At 47.4% G+C, this 17,006-nt stretch overlaps 1 protein-coding gene across 1 annotated transcript; it reads left to right on the top strand.

Moving 5' to 3' along the window:
- The first annotated feature begins 2,701 nt into the window (after positions 1–2,701).
- Positions 2,702–16,017, top strand: UBE2R2 (ubiquitin conjugating enzyme E2 R2). Its single transcript, XM_026865629.1, has 4 exons — positions 2,702–2,791; positions 7,407–7,504; positions 11,476–11,610; positions 12,961–16,017. Exons 1-4 carry the CDS (start codon positions 2,768–2,770, stop codon positions 13,178–13,180), a joined length of 477 nt encoding a protein of 158 aa, XP_026721430.1. The 5' UTR covers positions 2,702–2,767; the 3' UTR covers positions 13,181–16,017.
- The last annotated feature ends 989 nt before the right edge of the window (positions 16,018–17,006 follow it).

Raw genomic sequence — 17,006 nt, 5'->3', positions numbered from 1 at the left:
ATTGTTATTGCAGGCAGGAAGATAACCCTTGTTTTTTTATTAAAGAGTTGTGGCTGCAAAACAGGATTTAGAAGTTTGAAAGAGTCTTTGTTACGGATGCTCTCAATTAAACAGCCAACCACCAAAAATGATAAAAAATTCTTATTAACACAGTTATCTAGCTCTCCGTAAGCTACAGGTTTGAATGTCTGTGAGAGGAAAACAGAACAACTTTCTAGGGTTTAACGGCAACCCAGAACGCAGACAAAGCCCTGCTCCCTGGTGTTTAACGACAACCCCAAACGCTTTCTCATTCACCTGACAAGTGAGGGCTCTCAACCTCGAGGACCTGCTCAGGGCAGCGTCCCAACCCAAGGCACCTCGAGGAGTTTCCTTGGGCAGCGTCCTGACCCCAGGGGAGAGTCCTCGACCGCAGCTGCTGCTCCAGGGGACGAGCTCCCAGTGGCCCCCCCAGGGGACTCCGTTCATACCCAGGCCCAACCTGACCTGTAGTCGATAGCGGCTCCCATTGCCCAGAGGCCCCAGTTACCACGAGGCCCTGGGAACAACGGCAGCCCCGAGCTGCTGCCCTTCAGCAGCCAAGAAGCTCCGCTCTCATCGGGCAGGTGCACCTGCCACAGTCTTACAGATCTACAGCCTCTGTGTGAGTCTGCATCACGTACAGAGGCCGTAACTGGTGCTCCAGACTCGGCTTTTGAATTGGTGATCTTGAAGCAAAACCCTCAGAGTTAGGCAATTTGAGAGCAGAGCATTTTTACTGGGAGGAATGACCCTGTGTCCTCAACGCCTTGACTACGTATGTGGGATATAAACATGGTAATGCTCGTACACTACTGGTAGTATGTGCTTTTTTTGTTGCTTAGAAACTCTACCTGTATAGAAGACACATAGGTTCTGCCAAGAAATCTTGTAGCTAGCTCAACCCTGAGGTTTTTTTCTCTCTTGTGTTTTTTTTTTATCTCAGTCCTTGGGCTGTTTTATGTCTTAGATCTCACAAAACTGCACTTACGCACAAGAATGGGCTTTCTTGGGGAAACTGCCAGCGGTCCAGAGGAGTGTGCAGCTACATGATGTAGCTTTGAACTGAAGTGAATCTGCTCTGCCCTGGGTAAATCTCTGCTCTGCTCCCAGTGCAGAGTGGCGTGTTGTAGAGTCAGGCATGTCCTTGCTGCAGTGACATTTCCTTGCTCTTCTTGGAGCAGTGCCATTTGTGTAACTGACCTTAAACTGTGGACTAGGATTGTTTAAATGGTTCATAAATCTTCTGGTTGTGAGCATGCTGTGGGAAATGACTGTGGAGTCAGAACTCAGTGCTGCTGTAACGTACCCACATACAGGCAGTATGACAAGCAGGCACACACAGAATGTAAAGCCACATGAGCAGCTGAATTTGTTTCACAAAGGTGAACAACCATGTTTTCTCAGCTACCTGGCACTCTCTGCACAAAATTTGGTTGCAAGACAAAGGCATATGCTGTTCTATAAGTGAAACTGCAGCCAGATACTTAATGCCTCAGTAATCCAATTTGTTTTGTTGCCTACTTCTGTTTCTGGGGAATAAAACTTCCCATAACTTGTCCTGTTGAACAAGGTCAGCACCCTGTGTCCAGGTGGCATCGTTAGATACTTCAGTGGAAGGAGGTGACCTGGGATTCTGCTCTCATCATGTGCATCTTGATTCTGGGATCTCTTCTTGCATTCTCAGTGACATGTGAGCCTGACTGTGGTGCAGGGGCCAGGAGGTGCTTCTCTGGAGATCCTGTGCTAGACTCGTGGGACTTTCTTGGCAAGTTGAGCCAGTGTCAAGGGAAGGGTCTGTGCTCCACAGTGCAGCAACCAGTGTGCAAGTCCTCCTTTGGGGGTGGTGGTATTTAATCAGTCCAGATTCAACCCCCCCTCCTGCTGGCTGACTTTTCTGACTGCTGTGAATAGCAGGACAGCACAAAAGTTAATATCCAGTGCTCAGATCTCTGCAGCTTTCCCACAACTGACTCAGCTCAGTCTTGCCTCCCAGCTGGCTGCTGACCACTGGAAGGTAATGTTTGCTGTCATTGCCCATCAGTATTTGGTTCATCAGGCTGCACTGATTTATTAAACAGACACAGGTGGTATTCAGGTGTGGGAAATGCTTGTAGTGGCAAGAAATGTAGTATTAGCAACACAGGTAGGTGGACCTGCTTATCTCTTGCACAGGAAAAGCAAAAAGAAAAAAAAAATTGGATCACAGTAAAGCAAGTATCTAACAATTTTTTTTTCCCCTGCACAGAAATAGTAATTTAAAATATTTGCACTGGCAAATGTAAAATAGGTCTGTTTACCTTAGCCAAACTTCTAGCCTGCTTCTGAACCCAGGAAGACAGCAGTAGTATCTTGTGTTCTAGCTTTCCAAATCTTATCTTACCTTGTTTAACAACACTTGTTGGATTGTGCTTCTTGAATTAGCACATGGCAGATGCCTTTTGGCTTGTTTCCTGAGGATTACCAGCCCAGGTCAGTCCAGGTGTTTAGATTCTTCTTGTTCAGTTGGTGTTTTGCTTATAAGAAAGAGTTATACTGTGGGGCCCCATGAGCACTGGTGTATAAAATGAGAAAGTTAATGGCCTTAATTGATACAGTTTTTTCCAGCTTTTCACTTTAATGGTTTCTTGTTTATCTCTTTTGTTTTGGTTTTGTTTTGTAACTAAAATACATTGCTTTTTTCCAGGCTCATATTAAATTTCCTATCGACTATCCATATTCACCACCTACCTTCAGATTTCTGACCAAAATGTGGCACCCCAACATTTATGAGGTAAGGTGATTTTTATATAACTTCTTGGGCATGTGGGAACGTGTTCTACTTCCTTAAACTTCCAGAAGTATTGAAGGTACTAAATGTCTCCTAGACATAACTAAAGTGGCTAGCTGTTGGTGTTAAATGTCAGCTTCATGGTTTAACAGTTAAATCTAAATGTTTTAGGACATGCTGCTCTTGTAGGCAGGGATGGAGCTGTTCTCATAACTGCAGGTGCAGCAGGCAGCCCCAAATGAAGTGCCATGTCATAAGTGTTGGCAGTTTTAGGGCGTTCTTAGATCAAAACTGGTGTGTGGAGTCTTACCCTGCTGTAATCCTTAGGCAACTAATCATTGTTTGTACACAGTTCAGGTACACTTTGAGTATATATTACAAAAGTGTGTGCTGAGACAAGAAATAATGGAAAACAGTCTTTTGCAGAAGACAGCCTACAAATGAAAGGGTTTGGACTTGGGGTGCTCTGCCTGCAGAAAGAACCAGAGCTGGGCTGGAGTCCAGCATCAGGAGGAATCATGCACAGCCTGGTCACCCTGGGACCAAAGCGAACAGATATCTCCATGCTTGCTGTCTGGTAGCCAGTTTGAAGTGGCCTATAGTTCAGTGCACACATAGCTCACATTCAGAGGGTAATGCTGTGGGCTTTCAGGTCCATAATTGGATGTACAACATAACGGGAATGGTACAACTACATAGCAGATCTAGAAGGGGAATTATTTTATATAGAAGCAATCGGTTCAAAATTACCAAATTTCATATTGCTGTATTTGAAATTGGAAGGCCTGTTTTGGCTCAAAACTTCACTTTCAGTGCATGGCAGTAAAATCCTTTTGGATATACTAGACAAGTGTCAACCTCCTAGGAGTACTGGTTGAACAGTTCAAAGAGCTAAAGGCCTTTCAGACTGTTCCTGTTGGTGCAGCTTTATCACCTTATCATAGATCTTCTTATGAGAGGTTCTGCAGACTTCCTTTGGGCCCACTTCAGAACAAGAATGACACTTCTCTTCCTTGCTGCAAGCAAATGATGGCTTCAGTTGATGTCTTGGGCTTGGAAGACCCTTTTCTAACAGGTTGTTGCTACTAAATGTCCAGCCTGGAATGAGTGTGCTTCATATGTGTGGTGGTTTGAGCCCAGAGTGAAACTGAGCACCACTCACTCTTTCATTCTCAGGAATGGGAAATAAAAAATAAAATAAAGGCTTAGAAACTGAGATAAGAACAGGGAAGGGGCACTCACCCGTTATAGTCATGGCAAAAGACACACTCCTTAAGGTTAGAAAAAAAAAAATATCACTTCAAACAGTAACAGCAGCAGCACTTAGCAGACAGTGTGGGACAGTGACAAGCATTGCCACATCTTAAAAACACCTTCCCCCCATGCCTCCTTTCTTTCTGGGCTCAGCTTTGCTCACAGTTTCTCTGCCTCCTCCCCCCTGAGGCACAGGGAACAGGGAATGGGGGTTGTGGTCAGTCCCCTCCTCCTTCCTTCTTAGGGGAGAGGACTCTTCGCCTTCATCCCTCCTCCACTAACGAAAACCCTGTCACACAAACCCAGCACAAAATATCATAGTGAAAAACACACTGATGGCTTAGTAATGAATGGCCAAAAGACTCTAAACTACAGTGCAGAACAGGATAGTAATCACTTTAATTACTAGATGCTCAGGAGGATTGCCCTAAGCCCAGTGACATCCTAAAATCAGTCATCTGACAGTCTTCTCACTTGAGTTTTGGACTTGGCACAGAATATTGCATGTAGCCAGGGATGATGTTTCTTGTTAAGGGTCTATTTCAGTTACATGGGAGTTTGATCTATAAATAAAGACAACTTTGAGACCTGCAGATTACTGCAGATCCATACTGTGGATGTTGATTCTGAATCCAGAAATTCTCATGCAGGAGGAGAGTGGGAAATAGTTACCAAAATGATATGTACAAAATGAGTCTTGGAAAGGAGCTCTCCCAATCCTGGTGGGAAAGATGAAAAATTGGCTCTAGAAACAACTGAAGGTAGGAGGAGAAACCCAAAACTTGATGGGTGTATTTTGGGGTTACTCTTCAAATACTCCAGCTCTCAGCTTTGTACTTTATGTTCATAGCACTATTTCTTGGAGCTAAGGGAATCTGAAGCAGCTTGCAGGCTGTTTTGGAAACAACATTTAAGCAGTGAAGATGAGGCACTGGGATAACTCCAAATGAAACTGAGAATAAATCAGCAAAGGTCTTGAGGTTTGAGGCTTTGTCAGGAGGAGAAAAAAATCTTTTAGTGCAAGGAAGATGAAAGACAGTAGCAGTTTACAGAATCTTCTGGTGGGACTGGATGGTTAGGTTGGGGCTGACACTCCAGTTCTGAGAAGTCAGGGTTGAGTAACGTATGTGTTTCCCCATCTCCAGTTTACTTGGGTCATCTAATTGAATTTTGGTAAAACTGCATTAATCTGTTCTTATTTTTGACATAACAGTTTTCAGTCTTAATAGAGGCATAGGCTGTTTCCCGTTGGCAGGTGAATGCCCTGTTCTCCTTGTTTATATCTTCTTATAAATTAATGTAGGGAGAGGCTCTTCCCCAGACTATGCTGATCCCTAAAACCTGGTGCTGATCTCACCAGGCCCCATGACACCTTTGCCCTTCCAGACTCCATAATGCAGTGCTGCCCTGCTTACATTCCCAGGCATGTAACATTGACTGTTGAGGGAAACTTCTCACATCCTTGCTTCCCTCTATATATTTTCATATTATCCTTGCTTCCCTCTATTTTCATATTTCCGAATACCTGCTCGTCCACATGCTGCTGATCTGATTGCTCAAGAAACTTCCCCCAAGTGCTGTGATGCTTTCTTCTGGACACCAGCACTGTATCCCAGCCGATGGTTAAAGGAAAAACTGGGTAAATTCATGGAAAATTAATAAAACAAGAATTAAGTTGTGAATATAATCTAACATTAGTATGGTTAACTTCATCTTAAAATTATAAAATATTTCTAAATTGCACAGGCCTGTTGGAGTCCTAAAAAGGAAACTGCCTTGTTATGGCAAACTGTTCCAGCAACATAAGTGCGTGCTTGGGTATTCAGCAGCTCCAGGTGCTATGCTGCTGTGTGTAGTTGTGTTCTTGACAAAAACCTGCTTCAAAATGATGAGGACTTGCTAGATTAGCATACCTGGCAGGGTTGCTGAGCCGCCGAGATCTGGATACTGATCACAGGCCTCCAGTGTTGAAGTAAGATCTCGTTGGGCTATAAAACAAATGTCATTGTTAATCAAGGTGAGTTGAAATGCTTGGGAGGCCCCTCGGGTTTGCTGCTGCTATCTGTAGCTGTGATCACTGGCTCGGGCTCAAAGGTATGTATGCTATTGCTGTGGGCAGCACTGCTTTGTGCTCTGGATCCTCTGTGTCGAGCAGCGCTGGAGGGTCCTCAGGATGTAGCTGAGACCAGGTGCAAGGGGAGCTGCCAGCCTGCAATCGCAAACAGAACTAATCTGCAGCTTCTCTCCTGTTCCTGTCATCAACCTGTGCCCTGGGTGCAGGTGACAAGGACAGTGTGAGCGCTGCCCATCGGCTGAGGCTATGCCACCTGAAGGTGTGGGGGGCTGCCTCTAGGAACTTGTAAGTCATCCCAGCAGCGGGCTGCAGGAGGCAGCAAGCCAGCAGAGCCTGGAGAGGCCAACATCTGCTGGCTGGCCTTGGGCGCTCTCTGTACCTTCACCCCATCCTGCAGTAAGGCCCCGGGACCTCATGAGTCCCTAGAGTTGACTTCAGTGGTGAATATCAGCTGTGGTGAATACTGCTACAGCACTTCTACAGAGTAATGGTGTCAGAGTGCTGTTGCTGATGGAGAATTGGTTTTACAGGCTTCTTAAAGTGTTTATAAATGGTCGGCGTTACGGAGCTTTAAATCTATATTCAGGCTATAACACTGGTGAGTAAAACACAGATTGAGGATTACGTGGCTGTATGGCTTCCATATGCTGCCAGAATATTCTACCTCTTGCATGCTGGAAGGGATTTTCAGTGAAACCTTCAGAGAGCATCTCCTGCTTTTTCACCTGATATTTCAAACAGCTGTGTCCTAGGAGAGCAGTGTAAGCCGGCCCCAAGCCATCTGTTCAACCTCCTTGTGTCCTCAGAGAAGCGTTCTTTTGATACCTGAGCTAGTGGAGTGTTAAACCCTTCAATTCAGAAATCCCTGTAGCTAACTCAGTTACTGCTGGGAACAACAAAAAAAATAATTTAACCCTACTTTGGGTCTGCTGTGACTAAAGCTCACTTCTGTCACTTGACAGTACTTGCTATCTGAAGACCAATTTAGTTTTATGTTACTTCATTACTATTTTTGCTTGCTTTGCTACATATTTTAAAAACTGACTTGAGATTGTTTTGTACCAATTTGCAGACTAACCCTGTTTAGCCAGGGAAACTTCTAAGCATATAAATAGAGTAGACCCAGGAAGAATTGAGAACCATTTCCAGTTCTTGCATATTTTCACTGGTACTTGGAGTGTCCGTACCAACGAGGTTAAACTGCTCAGAACATAGCCAGAGTGGTGGAGTTGAGTCGTCAGACCTCTGCCTCAAGCCAGGCTATCCTCAACTTTTGTTTCTGTCTTGCAGAATGGAGATGTATGTATTTCAATTCTTCATCCACCTGTAGATGACCCACAAAGTGGAGAGCTGCCATCTGAGAGGTGGAACCCTACTCAAAATGTCAGGTAACTGTGAATTTGATGTACAACAGTGACCTCAAAGGCATTATCACCCCTCTCCAAGACTAAGGCCTGTGTTGGGAGAGTTTTGGAAGGGAATTTAAAATGTTGTGGGTTTGGGGGTGTGAATTGAAGAGGAACTAGACCTACCAAGCTGTCTGGAGATACTGGTGTGCTGTGTGTCCTGATACTGGGCTAACAACGTGGAGCCTTCTGTCTTTTCACAGTGTTCCATGCTCTCAAAGCAAATTGTCTCAAGTGTTCTAGCCTTTCCCACTTCCTGTTATCCTACACTTAAGTTTTTAAAACTCATCCAGGATACCACTGGTGGAAAAGAACATTTTTGAGTATTCAGGTCCAGTAGGGAATAACTTTGTGCATAATCCTGCCTACTGTTTGCTTTCCAGTATTTGTCTCTGTCTCCTGTCCTGCAGTGTGATCTTGAGCAGTTAGCCAGGTGATTTTCTTCTTGCCAAAACCCCAAAGAATCACTAAGTACCAAAGGCATTCAAGGCTAACCTCTCAATTTTTTTTGAAATACCATCTGAAATTCATTCTCTTTACAAGACACTGCCAATAAAGAACTGACTCAGTGACAAGCCTCAACTTACTTAGGAAACAGCTTTGGGCATTAATTACTTATATTGCACACACATTTTGAGTATTTAATTATATATGACCCTAAAAATTGACATGAAAATTCTCACGGTGCTAGTTGCTCTGACTTCTGCTCTCCCTTACCACAGTGCAGTTTCTGGTCCTTATTTTCTTGGAATGTGTTGAGCTTCAGGGTTACGTTTGGGGAAGAGACATTCCTCAGCTATATCAGTGGAAATAAAAGTTGTCCTTAACTGCTAGCCTGTTACCAGCATCACCCGTTGGGCTAAGTGCCGACAGAAACATGTCCTGCTGGGCTCCCGTCTGGCTCTGCGAGGCTCCAGAGTGTCAGACAGGAGGCAGCAGGGCTGGAGGTGTGGGGGGGCAGCATGCTTGTAATGAACTGCCTGTGTAACCTAGGGCTTCTGAATTTTGTCAGTCTTGCCGAGTATTGGCTGTTTACTACATGTGACTCTGGCGAAGTGTCTGGAGGGGGGTAATGTCCTCAACTTCGAGAGCACCTGTGCTTCCACCTCTAATGGTGTCAAGAGTGCTCATTATTTTTTTTTTAAACACAGTCAATATGGACTTTTCCATCACTTGGAGCTAGATGAGGCAGGCATAAGTAAATACGGCAAACATCTAGCAAGATGTAAAGGAATGCAGCTGTGATCTGTGTGGCAGAGAATGCTCTTCTTGTCCTGAGTCCCATAAAGTTGAGGAAGTGGTGGCAGGGCTTAGAGTTGAGGCACTTTGATCATTTTAGTCGCCCTTCTTCATATCTCCCCTGTCTTCCCTGTGAGGGTGAAGGTGTCTGTCCTTTGAGGTGCACTGGCCGGAACTGAGCACAGTATTCAAGATGTTGGTACACCTGTATCTTGTGAAGATAAGCAATGCCCTGTCTCAGTACTGCTTTGTTTCCTGAGGATGCCCTGTTGTCTTTTTTTTTTTCAGCTGCCTAAGATCTAGACAGTTTCTGCAACCAGCTCAGTGCATGACATGGCTGTTGGTACAGCCTGAGACAAAACTTCTTACTTTACCCTGAGGGCAAAAATATGCTACGAGAAATCTATACCTACCTCTAAAGGTGGCTCTGAGAGGCTCAAGTGTGTATAACAAATGGAACAAAATATTTACCTTTATTCAACAAGGTATATAAGAGCGTGTGCTGGTTGGGAGCACCAGCCAGTCTACACAATGTCAGTTTTGGGTGGAATTCAACTGTGAGCCTTCTGTTGATACTGCACGGAGAGAAAAAGGCCCTTAACGGGTCTGCTTCCTTAAGCCTCTGCTGACTGCTCTCCTCTGCTGGTAAAGGGATGTAGAGGGACTCACTATGAGGACAGCAGCATTGTAAACATTTAAAACAGTTCACTGTTCCCTAGAACGGGGGATGTTAGAAAGCAGGAGGCAGGCTTGAAATCCCGTCTTAATACAATCAGCTTGCTTGAAACAACCTGCTAGAACAACCTTTCCTGAGACAGATCCCTGACAAGAGTGCAGAGGCTCGGACTGTATCCAGTCCAGTGCAGTTTGTTTCCAATGCTGAGGATATTTTCAGTCCCGTGTGGGTTGAACAACTTTTTTCATGGTTTGGGTTTTGTCAGATCCCATGTGCTGAGATCCCTTCCTCTTACTGTACCTTGTTTACTTCATTTACCCACAGAGTAAAGAGGATTTAGTAGCAGGGTTTGAGTCAGAGCAGACTGTCCAGCTCTTTAAGGTATCAGCAGTGATGGGGCTAATCTAACGTGCTGGTTGGGAATAAGGAGTGCAGAGGCCTCACCTCCAGCAGGCAGTTGCCTTGGTGTATTTAAGCAGCTTTGCAGTGACTCTGGCGTCCAGGCCACCACAGTGGAAACTGCCTTCTCCTTACTTTGTTGATGGAAGTGTGGTGAAGCAGATGTTAAATCCAGACATGAATTTCTGTCCTCAGCCTTCCCTAGACTTTGCTTGCTCTACAGTAAAGTGTCTGCAGTGATGCTGGAGCTGACATGCTGGCTTTACAGCCTGTTTGCTGAGAATCAGAGTCTTTTAAATGAATTCTTGAGATGAAGTAGAAAACAGTCTCTCTTCTGCCCTCATTTCACTCTGACCAGAGTGTGTTGTTTTTTTTTTTTCTCCCAGAGCTGCATGTTCTCTTTTCCTACTGAATTATGTAATTTAGAAAATAAGTTGTACAAGACTTTCCTGATAGCTGTACTGAACAGTCTGGCCAGCCACAAGTGTTTAGTTTCAAAACCCTTAAAGAAACTCAGCATCCAAATGACCAAGCATTTTCTGGAGTTGTATCCCAGATATATGTTCTGATAGATGTGCCCAGCATGTGCCCCTCAATCAGTGCAAGTACAGCAGAGGCTGTAGTGTCCTTTAATCAAGCTCTGCAGAGAAGTTGCTATGTTCTGCTGTATTTCAAGACTTATTCCTTGTCTCTTGTTCTTCCCTTCCACTTAAGTAAGGCTGTTGCTAGCAGGATGACCCTGGACACATGAAGCTGTTGCAGTGGTAGCTGCCCCCAGCCGGCTGGGGGTTTAGAGCTGACTGATGGGACTTGCTGTTGAGTTTTGTGCCAGTTGTGGCACTGTGTGAGGAGCAAAGGGCTGAATGGCTGGAGTGCAAAGGGTTGTAGGAAATGCAGAAAGGTCTGGGTGAGGGAGGTGGTGTTTGTCCCTGGTAAGTGGACAGTGGAGTGGGGTGTCTGTGCTGCTGCTGCTAGAAATCCAGGAAGGCTGTCTGTCTGACGGGGGCTACATGGCTGGCTTGTGCTGGTTTTGCTGAGTACCAGCAGCTGAATCCTGCTGGGCCCTTGGTGGCCTCCCTGGGTATTGAAAAACATCTGCACTGTCGTCCCTTTGCTGTGCTCAGCCATAGTGATGTAAGGAGCTGAGGGGAGGTGAGACCTGCCCACAGCTTTGACCTCCAGACACCAGCTGGAGTAGGGAAAGCAGTGCAGCCTTTTCTAATGGCCTTAGGTCGTGGTGGTCCTTCTCCCTCCACAGGGCAGGCAGAGAGCCTGGCTTTCTGCTGGGAGGCTGCATGTCACCAGGAACAGTCTCACAAAGCAGCTGTCCATCCCTGCACCATCCATGGGTGGTGCAGACAAGACAAATTCTGGTCTGATCCTACTTTGCCTGCTGCAGACATGATGGTCTGTAGTCAGGGAAGATCCTTGAGGTTTGTGTTGTGCTGCCTTCCCTACACCCATGGCCAGAGTCTGAAGTTCATATATAATCTGCTCTCGCCTCGGATGTTATCCTTAGTTATCCTTAGCTTAAATTTTGGCTTCAAACAAGTTTCTGATGTACCACATAAAGAAGTCATGGGCATCCAGAAGCTGTGAATGCGTTAGCTCTGACTGCTGTTCTGGTTACCTTTTTCAGGACTATCTTACTGAGTGTAATCTCTTTGCTTAATGAGCCCAACACATTCTCTCCTGCCAATGTGGATGCATCAGTCATGTTCAGGAAATGGAGGGACAGTAAAGGAAAAGACAAGGAGTATGCTGAAATCATAAGGTAAGCTTTGCCGTGAGTGGTGCTGTGCTACCAGCCTCCTGCTTTGAATCCTGTTAAACAGGCTGCCTGCAAAATCTGCTGAAACCAGCTTCTTGCTGTGGTTGCTTCTTTGGAAATGAATTTTACCATCTTATTCCAAGTCCACGCTTCTGGTCCCTCTAGGATTTTCAGCACACAGGAGCTGTGCAGACTTCTGGAGCAGGAGGACTGGGCTGATCTGTCTTTAAACTATTCGTTTTTCAGTCTAATCTGCGAAACCTATCAGCTGCTAGTAAATCCCAAAGTCCCCTCTTGCCTTTGAGCACTGCCTGCATTACTTGGGATGTGGTTAAAACTGACTGTATCCTGCTAATTCTGTGCTTAAGGCATTCATGAATCCTAATCTTGTCCCTCCAATTCGAAGGAGAATCAGCAGGATTTGGCAAGTGCTTGCGAAGCTGGGTTTGATTAGCTGGAAGTGCTGTTTGGGCTTGACTGTCCTTTGCTGAGAAGTTGGGGGTTCATCGGGTGCTGGAGGGGGATGATGTAAACTTGAGCCGGGGTTGCTCCGGGGCAGGGGGTGAGGCCCCATCTGCGCTGGCTCTGGCGCTGGCTGGGCTGCAGGATAGACCCCGCAGGGCAGTCGGTCGGTGCGAGGAGCCTCGCTGGGAGGTTATCTTAGTCCCCTCCAGCTCCCTTGGCTTCAGCGGCGCTGGATGGAGTCCATGAACGGAGTATGGCAGACTGACAAGCAGGCGGGCGGGGGTGAGGGACGGGCTGCCATCTGCTCCTCTCCCTGCTGGGAGGCAGCACGGGCCAGCAGCCGCCGACAGCCCGAGCGCTGCCGGGAGGCAGCAGCCAGAGCCTGTCCCGGGGTGATGGGAATCGCTTGTCTTCTGCCAGCCCCAGGCAGCGCCGGGGTGACGGCTGCCGTGCTCCAACTGCTCTTACCCTCTGGTGGGAGCTCAGACCTGCCAGATGCTTCTGGGAATTGCAGTTCTGAGCACACTGAGTAGAGTCACCAGTGGTGGAGTCACCTTAGGAAATTCCTGACCACCCCTCTCTACCAAATGCCGTAAAATTTGCTTTGAGCGCTGCCGGGTCTCTAACGCAGAGCCCTGCAGAGTAACTGATTTCATGTGTTGCTGAGGGCGTGTGTGCTGTCAACACCCTTGGAGCGCTCCCAAGCCCCAGGGCTGTGGGAATTGAATCTCTTTCTAGAGCTGCTTGTGTCGCTTCCGCCAAACATCAGCTCTCCTGACTGTGGGCTGCCAGCAGGGCTAGGCTGGGGCTGGCCTGGAGGTGGGGAGTGGAGCCATGCTGCTGCTGGCACAGGGCCCTGCTCACGCTGCTGTGTCTTCCTCCCTGCAGGAAACAGGTTTTGGCTACCAAAGCTGAGGCAGAGAAGGATGGCGTGAAGGTCCCCACTACACTGGCAGAGTACTGCATCAAAACTAAAGTGCCTTCCAATGACAACAGTTCAGATTTGCTTTACGACGACTTGTATGATGACGACATTGATGATGAAGACGAGGAGGAGGAGGATGCCGACTGTTACGATGATGATGATTCTGGCAACGAGGAGTCGTGACCTGCTCCCTCTATGCCCCTGTACTGCCCTGCCAACTCAGGCCAGAAGGGAGCAGCGGTAACCTAGCAGCAGTCCAGCAAAAAAGTGTGGGGGGGGGATCAAAAAAAAAAACAAACACTTTTTGTCTCCTGCTGTCTCCTGTTGTATGGATCTGTTTGCTCCTTTTTTATGGACCTTTTAGAGACCCTCCACAGAATGTCTGAATTCTTGCATTTTTAACCCTTTTGTCATTGTATCATTTCTTTTTAAGAAAGAAACTCCCCTTTTAACTTCTCTACGAAATGCTCACAGCGAAACAGGTTTGCTCGCGTTTAGATTCTTGAATAAAAAACAGTCTTGCATTGAGGTGTTTAATGTATTTAAAGCTGGAACAAACACATTGGAAGCTGGGGTTTTGGGAGCTCAAGTGCTGCATTTACTGGGAAGAAAAAAAATCCACACAAAGCAAATTGCCAAGGTTTAGCTGCTCCATTTACAATAATAGCGTGTGTACATTCGTTTAGCCTTGTGGTGGTGGCTTTTCCTTTATAAGGTGTGGGGCGGAGAGTGTAAAGCTACTGTGTGTTAAGCTTGATGGGATGTCACTGAAAGGTACAGTATTCCTTTTCAGCCTGCTCAAGTTAGGAAATAGCTGGCCCCTGGAGACGCAGAGGGCACAGTCAGCTTTGTCTTTGGAAAAGGCTTGTGATATGAATCCTAAAATAAACACTTACACTTCACGTCTGTACAATTGAGGCCTGGGGTTTTTATTTTTCAGACTAGGTTAGGGTTGAAAAAGCCTGGATCTGATTGAAAAAGTCTGAGATCTGTTGCCATCTGCCCCTCTCCTGAAAGAGAACAGACCTGCATCCCCCTGTCCAGCAGGCCAGCATTTGTCCTGAACTTCTTTCTCGCAGTGGGAGAGACCAATAGCCTCCTGCCCCAGTGCTTGCTAGCAGCTCTTGCCTCCTGCAGCCCAAGTCCAGTGCTGGCCTGAGCCTTTTTCTGTTGACATGTTGGTCATGTGTTGGAAGCTCAGCCCTGCTGTAGCTCTGTGGGCTCTGCGAGGTGGGCAGAAGTCAAAGCTGCTTTTTTGTGCCTGCCTGGGGTGGCCAGGCTGTCCCAGTGCCAGCTATGGCAGTGGGGATGTGTGCTAGACTCCTGCCTGGGGAGGGCTATGCAGTGCTTCTGGCCTGGAAGAGAAGGCCAGCAGTGGGGTTTGATGGGCTATTTTAGCAGCATGCTTCAGCTGTTCCGCTGAGCCAGGCATCCTGCATGTTTTCGGAGCTCTTGACAGAGCTTAGTGGCCTCCCTTGTGGGTAGGTGGGACCCTGCATGCTCGTGTCCGCAGAACCCTCGGCCCCTTACCGCTGTTGCAGCGTGCTCCTCTTGTTCTGGGCTGCAGTGCTCTGAATTCACCTTCTGCATGATCCTGCGCTTGGCAGCCAGCCCTGCCTTCATGTGCTGGGCACTGGCCCCTGCAGGAGCAGCTCAGGCTCGCCCTGCTCGAGTGAGACCCTCCTCACAGGTACAGAGGCGGTTACCCTGATAGGAGCTGCAGGCTGGGGCATTTGTTCATGCCCTCCCTTTTGTCTATCTCAGGGTTTTCAACGGTACGTCGCCAGCTATGATCCCTCAAGGGCTGATTTGTTGGGAGTAGACTTTGTTCTCGGTCGGCTGGGTGGCTGTGTCCTGGGGTGAGGAGCGGGGTGAGAGTCAGCCAGCTCCAAGTGTGCTGCCTGGAGGGAGAGGAAGGGAAGACGGCTCATGGGACGCTGAAGTGAGCAAGGCAGGTGTGTGTGTTTTAAAAATGTTGCTTGCCTGGGATTTGCTGAGCCGGGACAGTCACTGCTGCTGTGGCCCAGGGGGTGCTGGTGGTGCATCCCTCAGCCCCTGTGGGATAAAGGCAGCCCAAGTGCTGATACCCTGTGTGTTGCCGTCCGTCCCCACCCTGCCCTGTGTTCCTGCCATGGTCTGCCCGCCTGCTTGCATGTTACCCTCAGCCCCTGGTGCTTTTTGGAGCTGTCAGCAGGGCTCCCCTGCATTTAGTGATGGTGTGGGGCACACCCAGCTTCGCTCCAGCCCTGCAATGGCAGCGCCAGAGTTGGCAAAGGGGTCCCTGGGCCTCCTGCTTGCAGGACTGGTCTTGGGGCCACAGTGGGATGGGGTCAACAAATTCCAGCTTTGAGGGGGCTGTTGGGGGTGAGGGAGCAGAATGTGGCAATGCTGGCTGTGCTGATGGCTTGGTTTGAAATGAGGATACTGCATCTTTCAGGATCTCCCTTGTACTTTTGACCGTCTTCACTGTATACTTTCCAGTGACTTGTATTTTCAAGCTTGGTGTTGTAAGATGCATTACCATGACTCTTCTGTTCCTTTTTTTAAAGGTAAAAAGCAACCTATTTTGAGAGCGCCTACACAAACCAGACAAATTTCTCTTCTCTGCTGTCCCGTGCAGTGTCATTGCTTGTTGACTTGCTGGTTTCCTTTCTTTGAGATACAAACTGAAGTATGAGGGTTTTTTTGAAACTATTTAAGAGATTGTGGAAAAATGTTTACCTGATCTGTGTATTCTGTTTTTTTTCTTAACCCTTTTCTCATGTCTCGGCCAATACTAGCGTTTACATTTGCAACTACAAGCCCCTTCAAATGCAGTTTTCAACCATTCTGAAACCAGCAGGGTACACTAGATTTCTTAGTAGTTTTCTTAGCTGAAGTCCCAACTGTTTTCCTTTTTTTCTTCAGTATAATTTACCAGAAAGAATTAACTGATGCATTTTTTGTGTTGTCTCCCCCTTCAGTAGTTATATTTTGTCTTTTCTGCACATCTGTCTACTAATAAAAATGTGAAATGAAAATATCCCTGTGCTTTTACTTCCCTGTTAATTGGGCTGGTTTATTTGTATGGGTTACTTAAAGATTTACAGAAGAGCTGTTCACAAGTTCAGAAAATCAAACATACCTGTAAAAAGATTTATTCATTCATTTCTCCTTTGTTTACAGAATGGGCACTATACAGCCTGACTAAAGAGCAAACTGGTTTAGATAAGTACTTTGGCAAAAGCCCCTGGGCTTTGCTATTACCATCTTCCTAAGTCCAGAGGGGGGACCAGTGGGATCACGGTTTACGGTCGGGGCGGGGCGCAGAGCTGCTGGTGGCTGTGGGGCTGCTGTTGGCCAGTTCCCCGGCAGAGCAGTGGGGGCTCTGACCCGTGCTGTTCCCTGCAAGCTCAAGAGCAGCGAGGTTTGTTTTTACAGTGCCTCACTGCGCTCGAGCTAAAATTAGCGGGACAAGTGTACAAGAGTTGCAGTCGCTGCACTTGGCATCGTTTGCAGCACAGCAACTGCTGAGTCAAGGGGGGGGTTGTGGCCCGAGCCCTCTGGCTTCGCAGCCGTGCGGGAGGAGTGGTGGTGGCATTCCCGTGCTGCGTTCCCAGGGTCTGGGAGCGATGGTGCCACCCGCACCTCCTGATGGGGTCAGGCTGGCCTTCATCTCCTGCCCAGAGCTGCCAGGTGTGGCACCAAAGGCAGGATAAACTCTCCAGCCCACCCTGACCTCTGCACAATTCTTTTTTTTCCACCCCCCCTTTCCTTGATGGGCAAGTGCAGCTCAGCAACTTTGGCTCAGCTTGAACAGATGAGAAATTGCTGCACTTTCAGCTGCTTCTGGACCCTGACACACAAGCAAGGAAAGTCCTACACCCATGGGGCAGCAGTGGTTTTCTATAAACAAATAACGAAGCATGGGAGGATGTCTTCGGGGGAAGTTTGTTTTTCAAAGACTAGCTCCTGTCAGGCAGCAGCTCCGAATACAAGTAAATGAGGTGCCGTGGGCTCAGCTGCTGGC

This window comes from Athene cunicularia (assembly GCF_003259725.1).
Source record: "Athene cunicularia isolate RWA chromosome Z unlocalized genomic scaffold, athCun1 chrZ_part1, whole genome shotgun sequence".
In the NCBI taxonomy this organism is placed as follows: Eukaryota; Metazoa; Chordata; class Aves; order Strigiformes; family Strigidae; genus Athene; species Athene cunicularia.
This window is presented reverse-complemented; position numbering and strand designations above follow the sequence as displayed.

Coding starts and splice junctions, on each gene's coding strand:
- UBE2R2 (XM_026865629.1), top strand. CDS start 2,768: ATGTGGCACCCCAACATTTATGAG. Junction 2,792..7,406: donor GGCACCCCAACATTTATGAG/GTAAGGTGATTT, acceptor TCTGTCTTGCAG/AATGGAGATGTATGTATTTC. Junction 7,505..11,475: donor AACCCTACTCAAAATGTCAG/GTAACTGTGAAT, acceptor TACCTTTTTCAG/GACTATCTTACTGAGTGTAA.